General features: G+C 36.9%; 1 protein-coding gene across 1 annotated transcript; it reads right to left on the reverse strand.

Annotated features, from left to right (window-relative positions):
• Positions 1–105: 105 nt before the first annotated feature.
• Positions 106–22,114, reverse strand: RAD50 (DNA repair-recombination protein (RAD50)). Its single transcript, XM_086655456.1, has 27 exons — positions 21,804–22,114; positions 21,623–21,709; positions 21,313–21,480; positions 17,283–17,458; positions 13,772–13,886; positions 12,430–12,658; positions 11,884–12,062; positions 11,624–11,794; positions 11,039–11,143; positions 10,831–10,938; positions 10,520–10,731; positions 10,325–10,417; positions 9,428–9,555; positions 8,753–8,867; positions 8,551–8,680; positions 8,230–8,439; positions 5,834–6,042; positions 5,490–5,691; positions 4,653–4,822; positions 4,246–4,570; positions 3,669–3,794; positions 3,535–3,587; positions 2,269–2,419; positions 2,113–2,175; positions 1,351–1,484; positions 534–662; positions 106–434 (listed from the first exon to the last, which is right to left on the reverse strand). The coding sequence occupies exons 1-27, from the start codon at positions 21,924–21,926 to the stop codon at positions 395–397; spliced, it is 3,951 nt and encodes a 1,316-aa protein (XP_086511582.1). The 5' UTR covers positions 21,927–22,114; the 3' UTR covers positions 106–394.
• Positions 22,115–23,251: the final 1,137 nt, after the last annotated feature.

Raw genomic sequence — 23,251 nt, forward strand, 5'->3', positions numbered from 1 at the left:
AGGAAAAACATTTAGAAGGTCGTGATAATCTAATCAGTTATCTTTCACTTGTTGAAATGCCATTTGTAAAGTAGGGTAGGTTACCCTGAAAAATGACATCGTATGTAAAGACAACATTAAACCTAGTAGATTATAGAGAATTACATTACTCGGAAGGAGCGAGTCAAATGATGATGGTTTCCCTCAGTGTAGAGTTATCCATGCCAGAAAAACTGAAACACATAATTCATGAGTATAGGTTTTGGGGTTCTTCTGGTTATATTACACAGTTGTACTACAGTTGAAATTATTTTAACAGAGAGCCTGTCATTAACCCACCTCGATCTTCTAACTTTCGGGATTCACTATATATTCTTCATAATGCCACGAAATCTTCAGTCTTTCAATGGATTTGTCAATCAAAGATCTCCTGGGCTTCGATAATGCTATGTTGACTGAGGAAGGGAAAACATATACAAGTTCTAATCAGATATATAACTGGGTGGAAAACAGATTATTGTGCCAGAAATAATATAAAAGAATAACGGACTTACTGTTCATTCTTGGTAACGCGGTAGTATCTCTCGGCATGTTGTCTTTGACCAATTAGTTGGGCGAATCGTTCATCATGAGTAATTACGATTAGTTGAAAATTCTCTTGCCCTTTTCTATCCTCCATTATTCTGACAAGGGACAGGAAATTTATATGAGCGATAAAGTTCGCACCTCAATGTTATCACCTATACCTACTTATCCTGCTAAGGTTACAACTTTCGGCCATTTGAGTGGTTAAAACCCACTCAAAAAGATCATTGGTGTCTGATGTAACGACCCAAGCCCCAGCAGTTGATGATATTCTCCATGCTTTTGCCACCAAACCCAAGACCGATGGATTCAAGGTTTTGTTTCCGACAAAGGCACCATGAGCCCAGTCCCAGAAGTCCTGGGCACTCGCTAAGCTTGAAGTCATAACTATATTCTCCCTACTTTTACCACCCAAGACCAAGCTCGATGGGTACAACGCTTTGTTCCCGAAAGGAGGCACCACGAGCCCACCCAAAAAGGGCTCAACTTTACTAAGCTTCAAGCCTTGAACTCGTAAGCATAGCCAAGTCTGTGAAACGGTTCCGAAGGAGATGTGGCATATAACACCTAAGATAAGAAGTTTGATCTCAACCTTCCCCTCCAAACTTCCTCCAGAATAGACAATGTCGAGGGAGAATTTGTAGTAATAATAGTCTTGATTCTTGAATGGGGTTTCCAACTGGGATCTTGTTAGCGAAGGTTTTGCTAGCCTTAAACTGTGTGCTGTATCCAGACACAAACCCCCAAAAGAAGAAAATATATGGCCACCAGAGATTAAGAGAGTACCTTAGGAGAGCTGCTGCAAGGCTCTCAGCATTTGGGCCATCTAAGTTGGTAGTTGGTTCATCAAGAGCTAGTATACCACAGTTGAGGCAAAAAGTTTCAGCTAATGCTAACCGTATTATTAGCGAAGCAAGAACCTGAAAGCAAGAATACAAGATGGACAAAATTGAGGTATCCTGATCTCTCAACTAAATATCCAATAAAAGGAAAAGCAAAATACTAAGGTCACTAATATGTACACGAGTTTAAGTGGCTAGTAAGTTAGATGTCTAACTAAGCATGACGTGAAATCAGAAAAATAATGTGAATAATGTTCTTATGTTCAATTTCAAATAATCGCATTTCATAAAAAAAAAATTCAAATAATTGCAATCACTTAAGGCAGTTGGGCATTTTCAGCGAAGTGAAATGGTTCAAAGGGGCAGCAAGTTCTGACAAAATAAACTCAACATAAAATAAGTCATGAACACAAATAAGACGAACATGGGAGGCCAAAAAGATTAAACAATCTTTTTATTAAATTTTTCTTCCTCTATGTTCCTTTCCCCTTTCTTTTCTTTTAGTTTTACTATGAGACTCTTTGAACAGTAGAGCAATAAAGAAACCAAAACGAGAAGCAAAAAACTAATATGCTTCCTCAAAATTGGGGAAAGGCGTTCACATTGGAACATAATAGTCAACAATGGGGTCACTAACTCATTCGTTTCCAGGAGAACTTAGGTAGAACAAACAAAAGAGAGATCGAGGGAATCAATAGATGCTCACCTTCTGACCAGCACTACATCTTCCTCGCATTTCCAGCTCCGCATCCCCTGTTTGCATGATAACCTGCAAAGTAAACCGCAAAATGTCCTCCAGATTTTCAGGAAAAAACCCATTAAATAAAATAACAAGAAACAGAGAATGACGGTTTTTGCGTACTCTATAGCTGTAAGATCGAGTGCCAACACCATCTGAATCAGAATGAATACTTATATAATCAATATCTTGTCCCCTGTATGTTTGTTGCCACAATTCCCTTATAATCTTATTTATCTCCTCCATCTTCATTGTATGGAAGCGCATGAGGGCTCTACAACAAAGTGAAAAGTACAAAAGATTATATAGATGAAGTTTTGAATCATAATGTTTCAATTAAAAGGTAATAAGCTGTAATAAGCTTGTATAAGGAATAAGGATACGACAAAAGGATTTCAATGGCCAAACGCGAAATCAACATAATTATTAAGTTTCAGTAAATGTGTACAAAAGCTTCTGGGTGATACAATAAAATAGTTCAGTTAAACCGGGCACCAATTACAAAATGTAATAAACTTCAACGTTGCTGTAAGAATTAGTGAAGTTAAATGTATATGTGAGATAAAATGCTTTGTTAAATACACACTGAGATAATCTTAAACATTGTTGTATACTACTTCCAGTAAGGTACAAGACTGCTCTGTTTTATACTTCGTTTTTGTTTTGTTTCTTTTCATCACAGTAAGAGATCACAGTTCATCGCAGGAAGCTCAAGGAGGTTTGACAAAAACAGGTTAGCTACTAGGAAGTGCATAAAATGTGAAAATAGTTTAAAACCAATATTTCAGGAAATAGTCAAATATCTGGATTTTAAAATCAAAACAAATAAAGTTGGCGGATTTCTTGCTAGAACTTTAGTAAGGGGATTCTCCGGAAACAATGTAAAACAAGTACTACTTAGTAATTAGTAAAGGATAAAGTGACAAAGTAAGCGTAAAATCACCTAACCTATGTATCGGCATACCACAACAAACAACTGTACAGAGTACTAATGACGTGAGAGTCGAAATAAATAGACCATTATGTCGAAAACTATGGATTCATTTAACGAATATTCACATGAGAAACATAGTGGTAAGTCAGGTAGTTTTGCATATAACAGAGCATTTTAAGAAGGTCAGCGCTTTGGGGAAACCAAGGAATGAAACTTCCCGAAATTTCACGAAACGTTTCCTAAATTTAGATTAGGTGCACGAAATCACACTTACAACTATTTCCTGCATAGTTTCCACCGACATGATGGAAATTTCGACCGAAATTGTTGGAAATTTCAAACTAGGTTCCAACAATGGACAGCTTAAAGAAAACTTTTCAAATTGTTACATAAACATCCTTCAAAAAAGTGTAAGGCAATATCTAACTGAAGCCTTAGAGACTTGTGCTACTTACTTATCAAGTGCGTTGTAATATCTGTCGAGATCCTTATTTGCCATTTCAGTTGTCTGAAACACAAATACTTACTCAGAAAATGAAATATTGGAGGACAAATTTATAAACACTAAAGAACTATAAATGTCTTAAACCTTGAGCTGGATCAGCTGATTAAAGTATCGCTTGTCAATGTCATTGTACTGAGCTTGTTTCAGGTCAAGTTTATTTCTCGAAATATTACTCTGGTAAACAGACAATGTTCCATGACTCCTGTCAAGCTGGCAGATAGAGAGTTCAATCAGTTATCCACAAGGACATAGAACATCAGTTGCAAACATTTCGCTCGGCATGTGAGCTTTTCCTACAACACAACCTTACCAGTCAATTTTACAGAAAAAAAATTCTATCTACAGTTTATATTAACTTCTTAGTTTTATCATCAAAATCTATGTCCTTTCTTCACACTTTCACTCAATTGAGTAAATGAACCTATAAGGCTATAGGCATACATTATTGGTTCTTTCCCTTTGTCATTCAAGAAAAGGTTGACTCGTTCTGTAGTTAAAACTTAAAACACAGAAGTAGGTTGAAGTATCCTCTTACTTTGTTGCTGAAAAGGAATTTATTTCTTGGAAGTCGCTAAGGACAGAGAGAAATGCAAAATATACAAAATATTGGATTTTAATCGGGTAGGTAAACTAGAAACGTGAATCTGTTGTATTAATTTACCTCTGAGCGAAGCCTCTCCTTTTCCTGCAGGTGTTTCTTAAGTTCAGCTTCGAAAGTAGAAACTCCCCCAGCTTTCAGTATTCTCTCATCTAGTGACTCTATCTCCAGCGAGAGCTCATCTACTTCAGCTTTAGTTTTCCTATAATTTAAGTTATCATCAATGTTCCTTTTTATTTGACCTTGATTTTGCATCAATTCTTTACTTTTGCTCAACTCTGCTGAAGTTTCATTTTTCCTGGTCTCACAATTTTGAAGTTGAGATTCAGATATAGAAAGCTTTTCTTGTAATTCCTTCAGTCTCTCCCCTTTCTTAGCATCATTATACCTGGGAAGAAAGAGAACCTCTAGTTCAAGATCACTAACAAGAAACACAAGTGTATAACATGTCTCCTGTTGATAATACATACTCTTTAATCTTTGTAGTAATCGCTAAAAGCGTATCAAACTCCTGTTGGTAGCGTCTTTTAAATTCAGATTGCTCTTCAAATTCTCGTTCAAGTTTTAGTTTTAAGTCGGTATGATTGGATAGCAACTTCTCTTTCTCCTTGGACAAAGGATAAATAGCCTCTCCCACATGCTGTCATAAGAATAAATAAATTCATTAATTCTTCAAATTTAAAATAGTTCATCAATAATCATTTTGAAGAAAAGATACAATTAACAAATGGCTCGAACTTTCTTGTGGTTTAACTTTAACAATAACAAAGCTGATACGCTGCCCTTGCGGGAGGTTCTCACTTTCATGCTTCCACTCATCAACCGGAAAAATATATGATTAGATAATGTAATTCTCAGAGGATCAAATTCAAAGTATCATATTTAGAGAGCTCTATACATTTGAAGCTACTGATTATGAAGTTCATTCATTTTATGGAAAAAGTTTGCAAACATCACCCAAGCTAGCAAACTGTTGCAAACATTCTCTGATTCCGTGAATGGGTCCAAATTCTAGGTAAACTGTATTAATTGTGAATAGTTTAGAAGTACTTAAACAGAGGCAATGCGTTTGAATATAATTGAACGAATAGCGCACAGGTAACATATACAAATTTGATGTGCTACAAACTGAAATGCAATTTCATGCAAATGGGAGACAAAAATCACAAAAAATAGAAAAGAGATGTCGGAATGAATCTTTTTAACAGGTAAAAGCCCCAAAAAGGCTTTATGATTGCATCATTAGTGTATGCAATCTCAGGAGTATCCAGAAACAGGGAAAAAACTGCAAATATCTAGTTATTAACCTTCTCATCAAGTTCAACTTGATGTTTTTTTTCCGCCAAAAGATCTAAATCCTCTTCCGCTCTTTTAACTTTATCCAGTATGTTTGATGCTTCTCTTTTTTCCTCTCTTGTAGTGTGCCAACGCATCTGAACACTTGATAGGTCATTTTTCAAGTAGCTTTGTTCTTCCCATAGCTTCTGAAGATCATTATTCAGGTTATCCCTGTTTGAAAATACCAAAACATTTGAGCAAGCAATAAAACAGATGAAGAGAAAACAAAGTTCTGAAGTGTAATTGTCTTAAAAACGAAATTAACTAAAGACCTATCCTGTAACACCTTATGACTAAGTTCATAATGGAGTACCTCATTCTCTGAAAATTGCTAAGCTGTGACTGAATTTCCTCCAAGGATTTGACACCTTGCCCTCGAGCATCAAGCCTGGACTCTAAATCCTCAACTTCCTCTTCTAGACCCCGCATCTCAAGTAAGAGTCTGTCGGCATTTTCAACAGGTGGGATCAAGCCTTCGACCACATCCTTCTCAGATTTTATTTGAGCTAACACACCTAAAACCTGCATACCACCAATCTTTAGTTGTCAGGATTAAAACTTCCAGGCACAGTTCAAAAGTGAAGCTCATTAAATACCATATGAGGTAGAAAAGTTAGTTAATGCAGTGGCAACTGAAACCATAAACTTGCAAATTGCAATGTTGCACACAATTGGAAATATCATTTTTTTCTTTGAAAACTTTGAATGAATTTAAGCAATTAGAAATATCATCAATTTAAGCAATAGACAATGATGTTAAAATCGTACAATCTACGAGTCAAATCGCACGATTGGAATTGGATAGTACAAGTTTTGATCCAAATCATACTTCAAACCATTTATAAGCCTAAATCGTAAGATTCATAAGTTCAACCATATAATTTAAATCGTCAATCGTGGGATTCAGATGGAGTCGTTAGATTCAACCTTTTGTAGAATCGCAAGGGTTTTTTGGGTTCAAAACTTTCATCCCTTCTTTGAATGAAGCAAGTAAAAGACAAATAGAAGGAAAAGAAAAAAGGAAAGACTATTAAAACCTTATATTGAAGGTTGGGAATGAAAATGTACAATTTACCAAGTTCTTTTTCTTATTCTTCTTTACTCTTTTCCCATTTTCTTTCTTCTTAGTCTTAGTCTAAAGACAAACGAACTGACTTTCTCTCTGAAATTACTGTTTTTATCTCCTTTCCTGGCTTAATGTTAGCATACCATTTTTATTAGTACTCTTTTAGGATTTTACATGTTCTGTTTTATGTTAGTATATCATTTTCTATTAGTAATCTTTTTACATGTATTCTGATTTTTTTTCATTAGAATCTCATTTATGTTTTTGATATGTAGGTTTAGTAGTATGCTATATACGTGGGTATAACCCGTGTTCGCGGGACACGGACAGTTCTAGTAATCTCAACCTTTGGAGATATATTTTGAAGGTGTAATCTTTACCATTGAAGAGGGTTTGAAGCAAGGAATGAAACTTGTCGAAATTTCACCGAAATTCGCGAAACGTTTCCTAAAATGAGATTAGGTGCACGAAATAACACTTACAACTATTTCCTGCATAGTTTCCACCGACATGATCGAAATTTCCACCGAAATTGTTGGAAATATCAAAATTTCCACCGACATGATGGAAATTTCATCCGACATAGTAGAAATCTAGCAAAAAAAAAAAAAAGGAGAAACTAATACTAGAAACGTATCCCTTCTCTTCGTCTTTTTCATCTTCATTTCTCTTAGATCTCTCTTGATTTTTATGTTATGTTTTTAATGGTTTTTAAATCTATTTGAATGATTTATGCCTTGACTTAACCTAAATTGATTTTATCTTAGTAACACCTCTGATATAACTGTGTAATTGACGATACGTTCTCAGACTAACATAGTTTGTTAACTATTAACTATTATCAGTAAGAATGTTATCTTTTGGGTGTTATAGCCAAAAAGTTATTCAATTTACCGTCGGAAGTAACTATGTAATTGTTAATACTCCCTCAAACTAATAAATAATGTAAAACATCATTTTTATACTTCATTATGGTTCAATAATCTTGTTATACATAATTGCATCATAATTCTATCATTTCTGTAGATTTATAAGATTTCCACAGTGACCGAAACGTTTCCACTTTTGGACCGACCGAAACCGAAATTTCATTCCTTGGTTTGAAGATAAATTTGTGAGGTATAATCTCGACCCATTGAGATATGTTTGGGAGGTGTAATCTTAGCCATTGGAGAGGGTTTTAAGATAAGTTTGAAAGACATGATCACAACCCTTGGAGATAAGTTTGGGAGGTGTAATCTTAACTATTGGAGATACTAACATGTTACCACTCAATCAAAAAATGAGCTCTTTATTTTTAAACAGTAAAATTCAAATCCCAGTCTCCCCAATGGAGATACTAACATGTTACCACTCAATCAAAAATGAGCTTCCCAGGATGAAATACCTTTGATTGCCAGTTTTTGGTCATATTTGTGAAACTACCAACTTTTGAAGAAAAGCAGACTCGAACCTAGGCTACCTTAGGCCTAGTCAAACTGCTAATATCCCCTAATTAGTACAATATTTTCGTATTGGATTCTTTGTAACCTATTTTGTAAGTGATTTGAGAATCGAAGACACGAAGAGTTGATGCTTCAAAACCTATGCTCATGATTGTGACTATATATATATATATATATGAGAGAGAGAGAGAGAGTTACATCATCAAGTGCTTGTGACTTTGTGTCCAAATCTTCTATCAGATCTTTCAAATTTCTCTCGGCTTGAGGAATTGTTTCCTTCCCAAGCTTAAGATATTCCTCATATACCATACGTAACTTATCCAATTGCTGGAACAGTGAGTCAGCAGTTGAAGACTCTGTTGCCAGAACCTTCAAATGCTCTGCAGAAGTCGTAGCTTTTACTCTTTGCTGCATAAAACAAGACAGTTAAAATGAAACAAGAATCAAGAAACAAGCATATTATAATCAGAAGGTACAGCTTGTATGCAGCTCAAGAAATAAAGGAAGAAAATTGTGCACCTTTTTAACAAACTCATCCTCCTCTTCAGATGAGAAAGGGCGCTCACAGCAGGGACAAACATGATGGGCGCGTGCTACTCTTTCAAATGGATCAAACATTTGCCGCATGCCATCTGCAATGTTGTATTTGCTGCATTTGATGCATCACAAATAAATATGAGCTGTTTTAAACGTGTAATAGCGAGTTAGCAAAACCACAGACCTTTTCTGCACATCCCTTTTCTCTGTAACTTCACGCAAGACTTCCGGAAAAGAATCAACGTAAGAGGACCGTTGAACCAAGGTTTGAAGTTTTGAGTCGATAAATCTTTTTCTTGCTGCATCATACAAGAGAATGAAACACTATTAGTTACAGTCACTGTGCTGTAGCTTTTAAAGAAGTAAAATCGATATCAGTCAAGCAAACTGGTTAAAGAAAGAAAATCGAAGCTTGTAGTTGATACTTTAAAGCTCAACACAGGGAGGCATTTACCTGCAGACCCATGGTTGATACTTGATTTTTACTTGTAAAAGAAGACCAAAATTGCTGCTTAAAAGTGACCAGTAATAAATACTCGTATACCTAATGGACTTCTAAGGTGACCTTTAACCAGGAAAAGAATAACAGAATTGTCCGTACTAGTGAAGGATATAAAACAGCCTTGAACTTTGCAACTATTAAAGGATACATAACATTCTTGGTAGTGCAATAAGGGTAATTTTATCCTCAAAACTAAGCACAATAAAACAAATTTACAAATATGCAAAAACAGAGTTTTCGATAAATATAGTGACACTTATTATGAAGAATAGGTGTTGTGCTTTTTCTCCTCTTATAACATCGGATGTGAGGCTCATTAGATTGTTTTTCTTTTTATTGGTTTTCAACATGGCTTACCATCCATATCTTTCTGAAGCTTAGCCAAGTTGCTTTTTGTGTCCTGTATTTTCATCTGAACCAATTTCACCTCCTTTTCTGCATCAAGGGATTTTGAGTTCAGGTCATCGTATTCTTTCTTGAGTGCCCTGCACTAGGAAGGAAAATATGTTAACTACAATATAAGATGGAAAAGGAGAAGTGGAGCACACTTTGTAAATTAACGGAAATGAAAGGACAAAGTGTATGTCTAGGATGAACACAAATAAAAAAAATGTTAGTAGAGATTCGTCTTTTTATGCTCCTGACAAACAGTTGAAGCTAGATGTGATTCTAAAAACAGACTGGTTACATAAGCAATTGACAGAAGAGAAGATAAGGATCAAATCTTCCTCGGATTCTAAAAAAACAGTTGGTAATCAATTTTCGAAAAACCTGCCATTCAAAGACAACTACTTTCAAGTTTATTTTTTTATTTTTTAAAACTTTAAATGAATATATTAAAAGAAAAACGAAAAATATGTCCAATAGTTGGGGGTTAGGCAACTAGAAATCTCACAATATCCAGGCCTCCCAGTTAACAACAACGTCTATGAAAGATACATTCTTAAAAGAAGGTAATCTTCTAATCCAACAAAAATGGTTCCTTTGATACTTTCAAGTTTATTTGAAATAGCCTTCTTCAACCAACGCTGTCAGCAGATGAAGTATATCCCTGCTATGTACTTTTAGTTGCTACGGGCTATGGTCTGTGTCAGAGAATCTTAACGCCACTTTCAAATTATCTTAGATTTGAAATAATATGCTGACATTAAAGGAACCGACTCAGTGAGTTTCCAACCATCCCAGCGAGGAACTACATCAGGATTAATCTTTGTGTTAACTGATAAAGATAAAAGAGAGGAAATTAGTGACTACCCTAGAGCTTGAGTTACTTCTTTCTTCAGGTCCTTGTCAAAAGGAAGCCTCCCTTTCAGCACACCTCTTATTTTTTCCTTGTGGTCGTCAATACTGAAAGAAAGAAAAGGAAGTATAAACAATAATATGAGATTCTACACATATCAACCTTAACAAATATGTCATCATAAAACAGAAGCAAAAAAAGAATCTTGCATCTTTTTATGTTTCTTCTTGCGGCTTTCCAGTTCTCCCCTCTTCAAGTCCAGTTTTACCCTGTACTCTGAATCACTAGTGAGGACGTCCTTCTCACGGTCAAGTGCTTTAATTTTTTGTTCCAAGCCAAATACTTCAGTTCTCTTTTGTTGTATATTAGACTCAAAATCTTTCTCTGTAATCTGAAGGGTCTTTTTCTCGACATCCATTTGCTGAAATATATCCAGAAGCAATATATGAATATACTTGAAAGTAGCTCTTTATATGTTTGAACTGTGAAACAGAATCAAGGTACAAGGCAAGATCTTCACCAAGGTTTTCTCCTTTTCATCGATGTGAGACAGATTGAAATTAGAAAGTTGATTTTCAGCAACATCTCGCTCATTTTCCTTCTCCTTGATGCCCCTGATAATATCCATCTTAAAACAACAAGAACAAACCATAAAAATAATTCAGAAACAGAGAATCAACATGGGAGCTGAAGTTGAAGACACCCAACATAATCTCCCAAAAATGTACCTTCAGTTGTAGTTTTGCTTCCTTTTGACCTTCTAGTGCACTAAGGCGCTCACCTGCAGCGACATAGCTAGCCCATAAAGCCTTGAGTTCCATGTCATTTGCTTGCTGAAAACAATGACATCATTTAAAATAAACAATCATAACAAGTTCAAGTGGAATACATACAAATAAATCATGCTCAATAAATAGCTGTTTCAAAAAAAATCAAGCCTAATCCAAAAGACATTTCACCTGCTTTAATATGGGAATAAGAGAAAAAGCAAGCACTATAAAGTAACTTGAGGCAAAATTTAGGCGCTATGCACAAAGCACTAGTGAGCCTGCGCTGATTAAGAGAGGATATAGATATAAAAATGTATTTCAAGTTTTTTAGGCAACAACACGAGTGGTAGCATTGTAGCATCGAGTAAATATTATTCCTTACTCAGCTGGTGATAAATAATTTGCACTTGCAGCCTTACAAGGTATACATGGAATTCCATTTGCACAGTTCACAAGTTCACAGTATTCTAAGCCTAAAACTCAATACCAACAATAAGAAAACAAATAGTGTAAGCTAAATAGGTATACAGCACAGCAATTTACCTTTTTATCCTGCAAGTCCTTCTCAAGACCCATCATCCTTGTTTTAATACGATTTGTGAGGTCAAACGCAACTTCGTCACTGAAGGGAATACTCGGGAGAGACCCTAAATTATACTTTATGAAAAGCCTTTGGATCGTAGAATCGCGATCATGTTTCAAGGAATTATGAGCCTGAGGAGCAACACAAAAAACCATAATTGTATAACTCGTCTATAAGACTGAAACAAATACACTTCTCCAAACTTGATGAAAATTATTACATCGGCTTCATGTTGGAGCTTGCCAATCTCCCGCGTAGATTCTTTAATGGCCTGACTTAGGAAATCTCGTGTTGTATCAGTTTCTTTCATCTCCCTTTCCAACTTCCTAATTTTAGATTCTAAAAGTGCGATTCTTTCTTCGAACTTGGTTTGCCACTCCTTTAACTCCTCATCAGTGTCTGCATAAGCGAGAGAACTTTCGAGAATAAGACAAGGTTGACAAATTGTGCTCCCAAGTGACAAGCACGCTTACATGCACAGGTTGAAACAATCTGTGAAATATGACAAACATGCATACCCTAAAAGGCAGGAAAAGATGGAAACCCAGCGATCTTTCATGATAAGAAAGTGGCTCTTGGTGCTACCTTAAGTCTCCTTGAATCAAGGCATGATTCTACAATCCAAAGGCTTTTCATGAAGTATAAAAGTACCTTGTTTTTTTATCTCAAAGTAACCATGCTAAGTTTATTTATTTTTAACAATTTACTTATGGTTGAGAATTGAGATGCTACATTGTTCTAGCAACCTTTCACATATTTTACCGACCTTCATTTTCCTCAGCAAGAGCGGCATATTGTGTATGTTGAAGCTTAAATAAAGTACTTCTTGTTGCGGTTTTGGTGGAGATCTGATTCTCTAGATTCCTCAAATCCTTCAGTGTTGTTTCTGCCTGTTGTATCTTCGTATCAACCTTCTGTATATTCTTTTCAAGATCCTGTATTTGAGTTTTCAGGGAGTCTGATTTCTCTAGATCTTGAGCAATGCTTTCCCGGAGCTGTAAAAACAAACGTCATAAATATGGATAAGTATTCTTTAAGTGCAACAGACGCGCATATGAAGTAACACAGTGCCCCTATGATATAGATGCGAAACTTTTTATGGCCGCATTTACAAGCAACTAAGCTAGGGTTGCATTGTAATTTCTAACTAATGTTATTTGATTCTTTCATTTTGGGGGCGCCTTAAGTAAATCTTGTAGTTGGATCTCATTATAATTTATTTACAGTCGAGATAGAGGAATCTTATCTGCTAGTTAAGACTAGTCTATCTGTTTTTTATCTGCTTATTGATTGGGACGATCTAGTTTATCCTAATTTGCTATATCTATTTCCAAAGAGCACTCTAATGGCGTGTGCATTAAGGAGCATTCTACATTATAAGCTAGTTATCTTATTACTAATGAGGTAAAACTTGGTGGACTTGCACCTGTACTGTCGGGTCTCGCTTGTGACTCAGCCCAGCCTTGAAATTAAACGATGACTGAATTCTGAAAAAACAGAGTGACTCCCCGAGTTTGGACAGAGTTAACTCATCCCTAGCAACTTGACAAGGTGAATCACTCAAATTGTTCCCGTCTTTCCTTGGGCTCTATTTCTATTTTGTTGGGCGTTGATGTAAAGCAGCCAAGGCAACTCGACTCCACAAGTTCCTATTTTTGAAAAAATTATTGGTTTCCTTTAATTTAATGCACAACTTAGGATAGTTGTTCACTTGTTCAGTTGTTCCTTTATTTGTAGATGTTTTCTAATTCTTAGAGCTTCCAGAGTCAAAATGATACTCAGCAATCTCTAGGAGGACATGCCTTCTACAACAAACAGGACCCGGATTTGATTATAGGGCAAGTCACTCAATCTTTAGAAACAATGACTATCTCTCGTAGGAGTTCGATTCTTATGACCCTAACAAAAAAAGTAGAAAATACTTATTGTTGCTTTCTTCACTATGAATAACAAAATAACAATATTAGGGCACTCCGTAGTCCATATAGGCTATTTACATTAAAACCAAAAACTTGAAGGTATGATTATTAGTTATTACTCAATTGCATATTATATAGTAGTAAAAAGAATATTATCCACAGAGAAATGATAATAATGAGAACATCAACCTTATATGCAGCATCTTTCAAAGTTTGGAGATGCTCCAGCTTCAGCTTGTAAGTCTTTATCTCGTGAGCTTGATCCTTGTGAAGTTTTTTTATAACCTCTAACGCTTTTGTATATCTGATTGACAGAAAACCAAATCAAACTTAAAATCACAAAAAAAAAATGATATAAAAAGTCATCCTACTGTCTGAGACCCTAACACCCATAAAACTCCTTTGGATATAAGATATACCCATCTCCTGGTGTATTGAGGCATAAGCAATTGAACCCGAGAGTAAAACGTGTGCATCTAAAGTATTTTTAGTTGTTGGACAACATAAACAAAAACTTTAGTATTTGTTAATTAAACACTTGAGACTTCATTTTATGGTAGTGAAAGAAAAACTATGTTATGTTTTTACATAATTGATGTCATTTTTCTTACAAAACAAATAGTTTACGCCTTTTACGCATCGAGGGGTATGCCTTGGAGCGCCGCCTCCCCTTGTGAGAGCAAACCTCCTTCAGACATAAAACGTATTGTAAAATATAGATCCCATAATGCCATAACAAGTTATGACCTTCTAAAAACTCTCCTAACACCAACTAAGAACACTTACACAGAGACACTTATGCTAATTGTAACGCAGCCAATAGAAGTAGTGTACAAATCAAAATCAATGTTTTAAAATACGTTTTATAAAATATATTTTATGCAATTTGCAGAAAATTGACCCAGGTTGAGTATCATCTTATCAGCACCATGTTCAAATGCATTTACGCATAAAATATTTTTTGTAAGGAAAATGACATAAATTATGTAGAAATATAACATAGCTTTACTACCATAATATGAAGTCATCAGTGTTTTATAAACAAAAATACTAATGTTTTTTTTATGTATTCCAACAACTAAAAAAATATTTCAGATGCACAATTTTACTTTTTTTTTTTCAAGTTTGAATTAATAAGGAGGAAAAGAATATACAAAAAGAATAGGGATGCTATACAACGTTGACATGTTACTTCATAATATCATCCCAATTCGAAAGAAAATCACGATACAACAAATTTTTGGCCCACCCCGTATTCCTACTCCAGTGAAACAAAAGGCCTAAGATGTCTTCCACTTCTATGTTAAGGCTGGAAATAGAATCCTTGAAAATCCCATCATTTCTTGCTTTCCAAATAGACCAGCTTATAGCATAAGGGATTAAGTTCCACATCTCCTTCTTGGCTCTCTTGTGTGGAAATTTCCTCCATTGCTCTACAAATTGAGATAGCGATCTAGGAGCACACCATTGATAACCAGGAGAAAGGATGAAGAAGTCCAAAGTTTTCGAGCCTCCTAACAATGAATGAAAAGGTGTTCTATCGACTCACCACTCAGTTTACAACGAGCGCACCTGTTTGGCATTTGCTATCCCACGCCTCTGGAGGTTATCTACTGTTGGTAATTTGCCCAGAACTGCCGCCCACACTACAAAACTAACTCTGGGAGGTACTTTGGAAGACCATAAGCACTTGAATTCAAACACCCGATTTTCCACCTCCCCCTGGTTCCTAGCCTCGAATAGCAGTGTTTCACTGAGAGACTATCAATTTAACATGAACTCCATATTCTTCAGTCTTCAGACTCTTGAGAAGGTTTGAACTGCACTAACAGCTCCAGCAGATTAAAGTACATTAGTATCTCTCAATCGTTAAGATTCCTCCTTGTTCTGATCACCCAAGCTTCTAAGTGCCAGTTATAAGAACTATGGACTGATGCCTCTTTGGAGGTTGCAATGTAGTAGATTGCTGGATATCTTTCTTTGGGAGGAAGTTGATGACACCAAATGTCACTCCAAAAGCTTATTTTGTGGCCATTTTCAAGTTTCCATTTAGTTATTCTTTCAAAGTCTTTTGCTTTCGCAGCTATACATTTTCATACTCCACATCCATAAGAAGATTTAATTGATTTCTGAGTCCATCCACCAGGAAATTCACCATACTTTTCCACTATAATGCTTCTCCACGGGGAAGTTTTCTCCTTGGCTAGCCTCCATAGCCATTTAGACAGCAAAGAAGTGTTCATTGCCTTTAGATTTTTAATGCCCAGACAACCCTCCTTGAGATCCCTGCAAATTAAATCCCAAGAGTCTCTTTGTGTCCTCTTTGTCGTTCCATAAGAACTCACACATTCTCCTGTCGATCTCTTTTAGAACTGAGCTAGGTATACTGAATAAAGATAAGAAGTGAAAAGGTAAAGCTGAAAGCACTATCTTATGAGGGTTAATGTACCCCCTCTTGATAGTGTCTTAGCCTTCCATGCTGACAGTTTCCTTTAACCTTCTCCACCACTGGATCCCATAGAGCTGCTTTTGTAAGATTGATCTAGAGGTAAACCAAGATAGTTTGTTGGGAGCTTACCAGTCGTGCATCCTAACACTTCAGTGTTTGCTTGGAGGCCTACTTCATTAATGGCTGGGAGAATCACTGATTTACAGTAATTTACCTTCCGCCAGATGCTAGTTCGAACCAAACGAGGATATCCTTGAACTTACCTATCTGTTCCGTCGAGTCTTCGAGGAAGAAAAGTGTGTCATCAGCAAATTGGAGATGGTTAATAGCCACACCATTCTCTTGAACCCTGAAGCCTTGAACCCATCTTTTTTCTTCTGCCTTTCGAAGACAGTGACTAAGTGACTCCGTGACCATAAGAAATAATAATGGGGATATGGGATCCCCTTGTTTGATTCCTCTTGAGCTCTGAAAAGGTCTGGTAGGGTTGCCATTCACCATAACTGAGAAAGAAGCCGAGCTAACACAACCATAAATTCACGACCTCCATTTGTATCCAGACCCCATTCTATCCATTGTCTGGTACAAGAAATCCCAAGCAACTCTATCATATGCTTTTTCCAAATCAATTTTGACTATGAGACCTTGTTTACCTTTCTTTCTCCTTGAGTCAATCAACTCATTACTCATTAGTAATCAGAACTCCATCTAGAATTTTCTGACCAGCCACAAATGCTCCTTGGAAAGGGGAAATAAGATCATTCCACTACCTTGAGTCTAGATGCTAACACTTTAGAGACTATCTTGTAAACTCCACTGACTAGACTTATAGGCCTGAAATCCGCCAAAGTATCAGCATTATCCCTTTTGGGCAATAACACTATAAAGGTTTGGTTCAATTTCTAATCTAGTTGTGCTGTGTTCGAGAATTCCTGAATCATAAGCATAAAGTCTTCTTTGATTGTCTCCTTCCTTCAACCACTAAACCCTTGAATTTTGTCGAAGGCTCAAGGCATCAGGTGACCGCCTCGCCTCGAGGCGCGCCGCAAGGCGCACGCCTTGAAATTTTTTTATAACACTGACAATGATTGTGAATTTAGACCTAAAATTTGTTCTAGTCGTGGAGTTGGACAAAATCTTGCTAACTGAAGCCATTAGTGTTACAAACAAAGTGAAGCCTAAACAAGTAACTAACATAAGGCACCTTAATTTCCTACATTGAACAATTAATAAATGGAGGATAGTGCTCACCGAGTAGCTGAAAAAATATCGTCGAACTTCTTTTTTAACGTTGAAGGATCCTGCAATGGCCAGTTGGCTTCATCTTGGTGTACAAATATAACATTTTCCAGAACAGCTTTTGAAACTCCCATCAAAGCAGGAATTTCCCTATCCATGTCTGCACATCTATAGCTGAGGCAAACTTTCTGCATTTTAAAAATAAAAAAATGACGTTTTGCAGAATCACAGGAAATGTGATATGTAAAAGGTACAACAAAACATTAATTAAAGTAGACACCACTTAGCTACCAGCGGGAAAAGAAGTAGTACACCCGAGATTACACAAAATGCAAAAATTGGACAATGTGAGTGAATATCTGGGCTTTACCGATAAGCATGACATATAGGTTATTTAAACTTGGGTAAAATCTTGAAGTGTATCGATTAGGTCATACCTAGAAATCCCAATGACGTAGATTAGAGGATTTAGCTTTGAGTTGCTATAACGGCGTCACTATTAAAAGACATGTCAATTCATCATTTACTTTTAACCTACTATGTTATTATTAACAATGTTTAAAGCGTTTTTAGGCCTCGATGCAGTTTTCTTTGAAAATGCGAGGAGGTGCCTCGAGGCGTTAAAGAGGCGTAGTTTCAATCTCATATTTTAATTTAGTTACAGTAATTTATTCTATTAATAGTATGTTTTATTGAATTTGTTTGTAGTACTTTAGGAAATTAACTTTTTAATAGTAAAGTTAAAGGATATGAATGCTTTTTTTTTTTTTTGAAAACTTGATTGAATTAAACGAGAGGAAAGCTATACAAGGGAATGAGGAAGGATAAAGGGTTGCTCGGGTTATGTTACATTCACATAACCCATGCCTCCCAATTCCTAACTACATCCAGAAAAGAAGTAAATTTAAACTTAGGAGAACTGCTTATCCAGTAATGGATCGTTCCTTTTACATCTTCCACATCTGTCACTGAAAACAAATTCGATTCCTTGAAGATTTTATCGTTCCGATCCTTCCAAAGATTCCATACTATTGCCACCGGTATGAGATCCCAAATCTCCTTTTTGGAGTTCGGTTTCTTAATACCATCCCACTGTTCAAACATTGATACGATCGTGTTTGGCCTACACCATTGGATTTTTAGTGTTCCCATGAAATATTCCCATAGGTTCGACGCCACCCTACAATATAGGAATAAATGATCTGACGTTTCCTCCTCCATTCTGCATAAAATACATCTGCTAGGCAGCTGAAACCCTCCGTGTTTAAGTGCTTCCACCGTAGGCACTCTACCAATGAGAATAGACCATACTAAGAAGACTACCCGTGGCGGTGTATGTTTTCTATGAAGAATTTTAACCAAGGGTTCCGAGAGAATTTGTACGTCTTGAATCATCCTGTCATAACATTCTCTTACACAGAGAGGCTTGTCGCTTCCTTCCTTCCATACTTTCTTGTCTTTCTCAGTGTTTAGTCTAACGTCTTTTAGGAAGTCGCACAATAACACAAACTGATCTACCTCCCAATCATTGAGGTTTCTCCTCGTACAAACATTCCATGCACTGCTAGACCTATCGAATACAGAAGATACCGTTGCTTCCTGATCAGAAGCAATATCATATATAAGTGGGAATTTATCACACAGCTTGTCCTGCCCTATCCATACTTCTTGCCAGAAAGATATTGACTCCCCATTACCTGGTTCCCACTTCGTTAGCCGACTGAATTTAGTGGATAAGCATTGTATTCCTTTCCAAACTCCGCAACCATATGATGTATTCCTCACCTTTTCCCCCCACTCACGAGGATTGTTACCATACTTAGCTCCGATTACCTCTTTCCACAGAGCCCCTTCCTCGTGTTGAAATCTCCAAATCCACTTCATAAGTAGAGCCTCGTTCATATTCTTTAAATCTCGAACCCCCATGGCTCCTTTCTTCTTGGGTAGTCGGACCATCTTCCAAGCCGTCCAATGTAGTCTCTTCTTGTCCGATTTGCCATTCCACAGGAAGTTACACATCTTTCGATCTATCTCCTTTATAATTCCTCTCGGTATAGAGAACAAAGAAAGGAAGTATGAAGGGAGGGCTTGAAGAACCGATTTTATGAGAGTTAATTTCCCTCCTCTGGACAGTAAGTGACCCTTCCATGCCGCCAGCTTTTTATTAACTCTCTCTAGAATCGGATCCCATACCGCTTTAGACTTATACCTTTGACCCAGAGGAAGACCTAAGTAAGATGTTGGCAAAGATCCTACCGGACATCCGAAGCCCCTAAGAGCTTCCCAGTTTCTCATCCCACCTTCCGTCTCTGTCACCTCATAGATAAAAGACTTATTCATGTTCACCTTTAGACCCGAAGCTAACTCAAACCAAACCAGGATGTCCCTTAGTCTCTTCACCTGTTCCACGTTGTCATCTAGGAAAAATAGTGTATCATCAGCAAATTGTAAGTGGTTTATACTCCTACTTCCTTCCTCCACTTTGAAGCCCCTGATCCAGTCCAAGCCTTCCGCCTTTTGCATACAGTGACTAAGCACTTCTCCAATTAGTAAAAACAAGTGAGGGGATAGAGGATCCCCTTGCCTTGTTCCCCTCGAGCTTTGGAATACTTCCGAAGGTCTGCCATTTATTAGGACGGAGAAAGTGGTTGAGGATATGCAAGAGTAGATCCATGTTCTCCATTTGTATCCAAAACCCATCCTGCTCATCACTTTGTAAAGGAAGTCCCAACTTACCCTGTCGTAAGCCTTCTCCAAATCTGCCTTGATAATCGAGGCTTAAGTTTTAATGCCGTACACCTATATTTTGCCTCGAGGCGTACGCCTCGATGCGCATCTTATGCGCCTTTTTAAACATTGATTATTAAGTGCCAAATACTCTATACTAGTCCTTACTTCCTTGACCGACTGTACTAGTTACTTCAGCCTCCTATGTTGTGATCCAGAATTAATCCACATCCTAGCGGTGCATCCTTGATATCCACAAAGCAGCCGAGAAGCCCATATTGGCAATTGCCTAGTCAAGTGCTATTAGGACTTCATAGGAGTATTTTAGGCCCTTATTAAGAAGTAGTAGATCAGCCTCTGTCAGTGTTTACAAGGCTTAAATTCATTTGGGGTTTAGAAGTCTTTAAGTCCAAGTTATTACTCCCCCGAGATACTATTTGAGGTACTCCAGTCGTTGCATTTCTTTCTGTTACTTCAAAAATACCTGCTTCAGCTCTGCCACTCGAATTTTCGATATTCCTTTTTATTTCTCATCAAACGAATGGCATCGCCATTTGACTCGGACATGTTCTAAAAAAGTCGAGGTATTACCATCCGCGCCTATAAATAAGATATTTTACTTGATGTTTAGTACATGCTTAATGCTTTGACCAGTTGTTATATCTTTCTCCTCATCTGTATCTCTTTTATGCCTCTTTATTCATGTTTCCAGTTGTTCAAACCTAGCTACTAGTAACTAGTCTAATATCATAGCTAAGCGAACCTCAATTGTTATTGCACACACATTCTTCTCCCAAAAGGTCTAATCCTCTTGTAGCAAATATCTATTGCCCATATTAACACTAGTTAACCAGGAATCTAGTACATCCTTTCGTTAATAAATTGAATTAATGAATCTAGTATATGTGCCATAGAATGGATTATATTTCTTGAAACAGGTGATTAATACATTGAGAGAGGGAGAAACGGAGAGAGTTTTCCTTAATATATTCATAATGCATTCACAGTTTCAAAGAAAATGATACAATATGCATAAGAGTGCAGGAAAGGAACATGAATTTGAAAATTTTTACTGACAACTTAAACCAATCTATCTACTTATCAATCAAGGCATTGGTAAAAAAAAACAAATCTATGTAGTTCATTATATCCTCAAGGAAAATTCTATATCCACTTGCTACTTACAAAGTCACAATCTCATACAAAATTTGAAAATTATGATATTTTCAATCTTCGCAGAATGTACATATGTATTCAAATAAACTAAATAACAGTTTGAAACTGAAAGTGAAAACACACCCAAACCTTCACTTACCTCTCCAGTATGAGGATTAATAGTTTGCAGAACACTCTCAATTGCTTTATACTCCATTTTTGAAGCCTTTTGTGTCAATTGAAACGACCTTATACAAACAACATCCTTACCAGCTGCTGTCTTAAATCTAAGTTTTATTTGCCCTTTTGTTTCTGTTTCACCCTTAACCTGCAAAAATCATTAGCAGTACAAAAAGAAAAGCTTTACAACTCTAAACCCAGATTCATTCATGAAAAATGAACTTCAGTTAGAGGCCATACACAAGATCAATGAAGAGAGAGAAATCTAGAGAGAGAGAGAGGATACTGACCTTGGGGTCGTGAATGAAACTATGACCAGACCTAGCATTTGGAGGCAACTCTCCAGTACATGAAAGCTTCAAACACTCGATAATCGTCTGTTCAAATTGATTAATGAATCAGCAAAAAATGATTATAATTATAAGAAAGAAACACCCAGAAAAGATAGAGAAGAAGAAGATGAAGGATTACCGTTTTGCCAGCTCCATTGTGACCAACAATTAGGGTTAAAGGTCGGAAGAAAGTGATTACATGTTTATTTTCAGGATCGAAACTCCTGATTCCTTTAATCAACATCTTATCAACGGTACTCATTTTCTTTTTTTTTTAGGTTTTGATGTCAAGTTTGAGTTTCGAAGTTGCAGAAAATAAGTGATTCGGTCATTCGAAGTTCTCAGTAGAAGCTAAAAATGGAGAAATGGCGCCTCGTGAAGTCGTTCGCGCGTTTTATGATTTTCTTAAGGGATGTGTTACGGGCACACGCATAAATTCAAAGCCCACACAAGTTTGAAGGCCGTCCAGAATACTAGTACTATTTTTTTTTTTTTTGTTGAAGGCCGTCTAGAAATAGGCTTTGATTTGGGGCATAAGATATTGAAGATCAATCCACTTGGATCTAGTCATCTTTATTACAAAAAGGATTAGCAAATAAAAGTGCTAATGCCACGACCAGCCCATAAATTGTTAAAGCTTAAATAAAAGTTTGACTAAGCAACAAAGTACCTCGTATTTTACCCGCTGCTTTTGGTTGTCTCGCGATACCCTCTATGGCTTGTCCCGCAGGAGTACCTTGACCAACTCCGGGTCCAATAGAAGCAAGCCCTACGGACAATCCAGCAACAATAACGGAAGCGGCAGAAATAAGTGGATTCATGGTAAGCTCCTCTCATTACAAAATCTCACCACTCCATCACCGTCCATCACTACTCCTTAGTCCGTCCAGTGTGCCCACCACCATCTATCTTTCTTCTTCTCTTATCCTGTTATCGACCAAAAAAACCCCATCCTCGAGGGTTTGTAACCCTCAATAGAAACCCTCGTTGAACTTATTCTCAATGCGGTCTCTTCAAAATCCTCAGGTGTCAAACCTCAATGACTGCCCCTTGTCTGAGACGAGCATAGAAACTCCTTTGTTTGTCAGCAAATAGTAGAGAGAACTAGAAAGAGAAAGGAGTGGGATGAGAGGAAAAGGACTGTGAGAGAAAAAATGATGGCGATTAAGTAAGAAAAAGAAGTGTTCTGAAAAAAGGAGGATCACGAGTTCAATAGTAAATGACTTGTAACGAACGAAGATCATAGTCGAATTCTCAAAAAAAATAAAAAATTGTAAATGACTTCATAAATGTCTCGTCCCCGTAAAACCCAACAAATTACGCAATAGCCCCTTAAGTTACATACCCTGGCTTAGGGGTGGGAATCGGGCGGGTATGGGTACCCACGGGTAACTTGGTTTCGGGCACCGGCGGGTCGGGTACTTAGGCTCTTTGACCACTCGGACAAATCGGGCGGGCAAATCTTAAAATTCCCATGATCAAAGCCCGCCCATGCCCATTTACATAGCCGGGCAAATCGGGCTATGGGCAACCGGGCATCGGGTAACTCCTTTTTGTTGGGTGGCTAAGAGTTTTGAGTTACATGTG

Source organism: Eschscholzia californica, unplaced genomic scaffold (assembly GCF_041429995.1).
Source record: "Eschscholzia californica isolate CP2 unplaced genomic scaffold, dmEscCali1.0.p SCAF_1, whole genome shotgun sequence".
Classification (NCBI taxonomy): domain Eukaryota; kingdom Viridiplantae; phylum Streptophyta; class Magnoliopsida; order Ranunculales; family Papaveraceae; genus Eschscholzia; species Eschscholzia californica.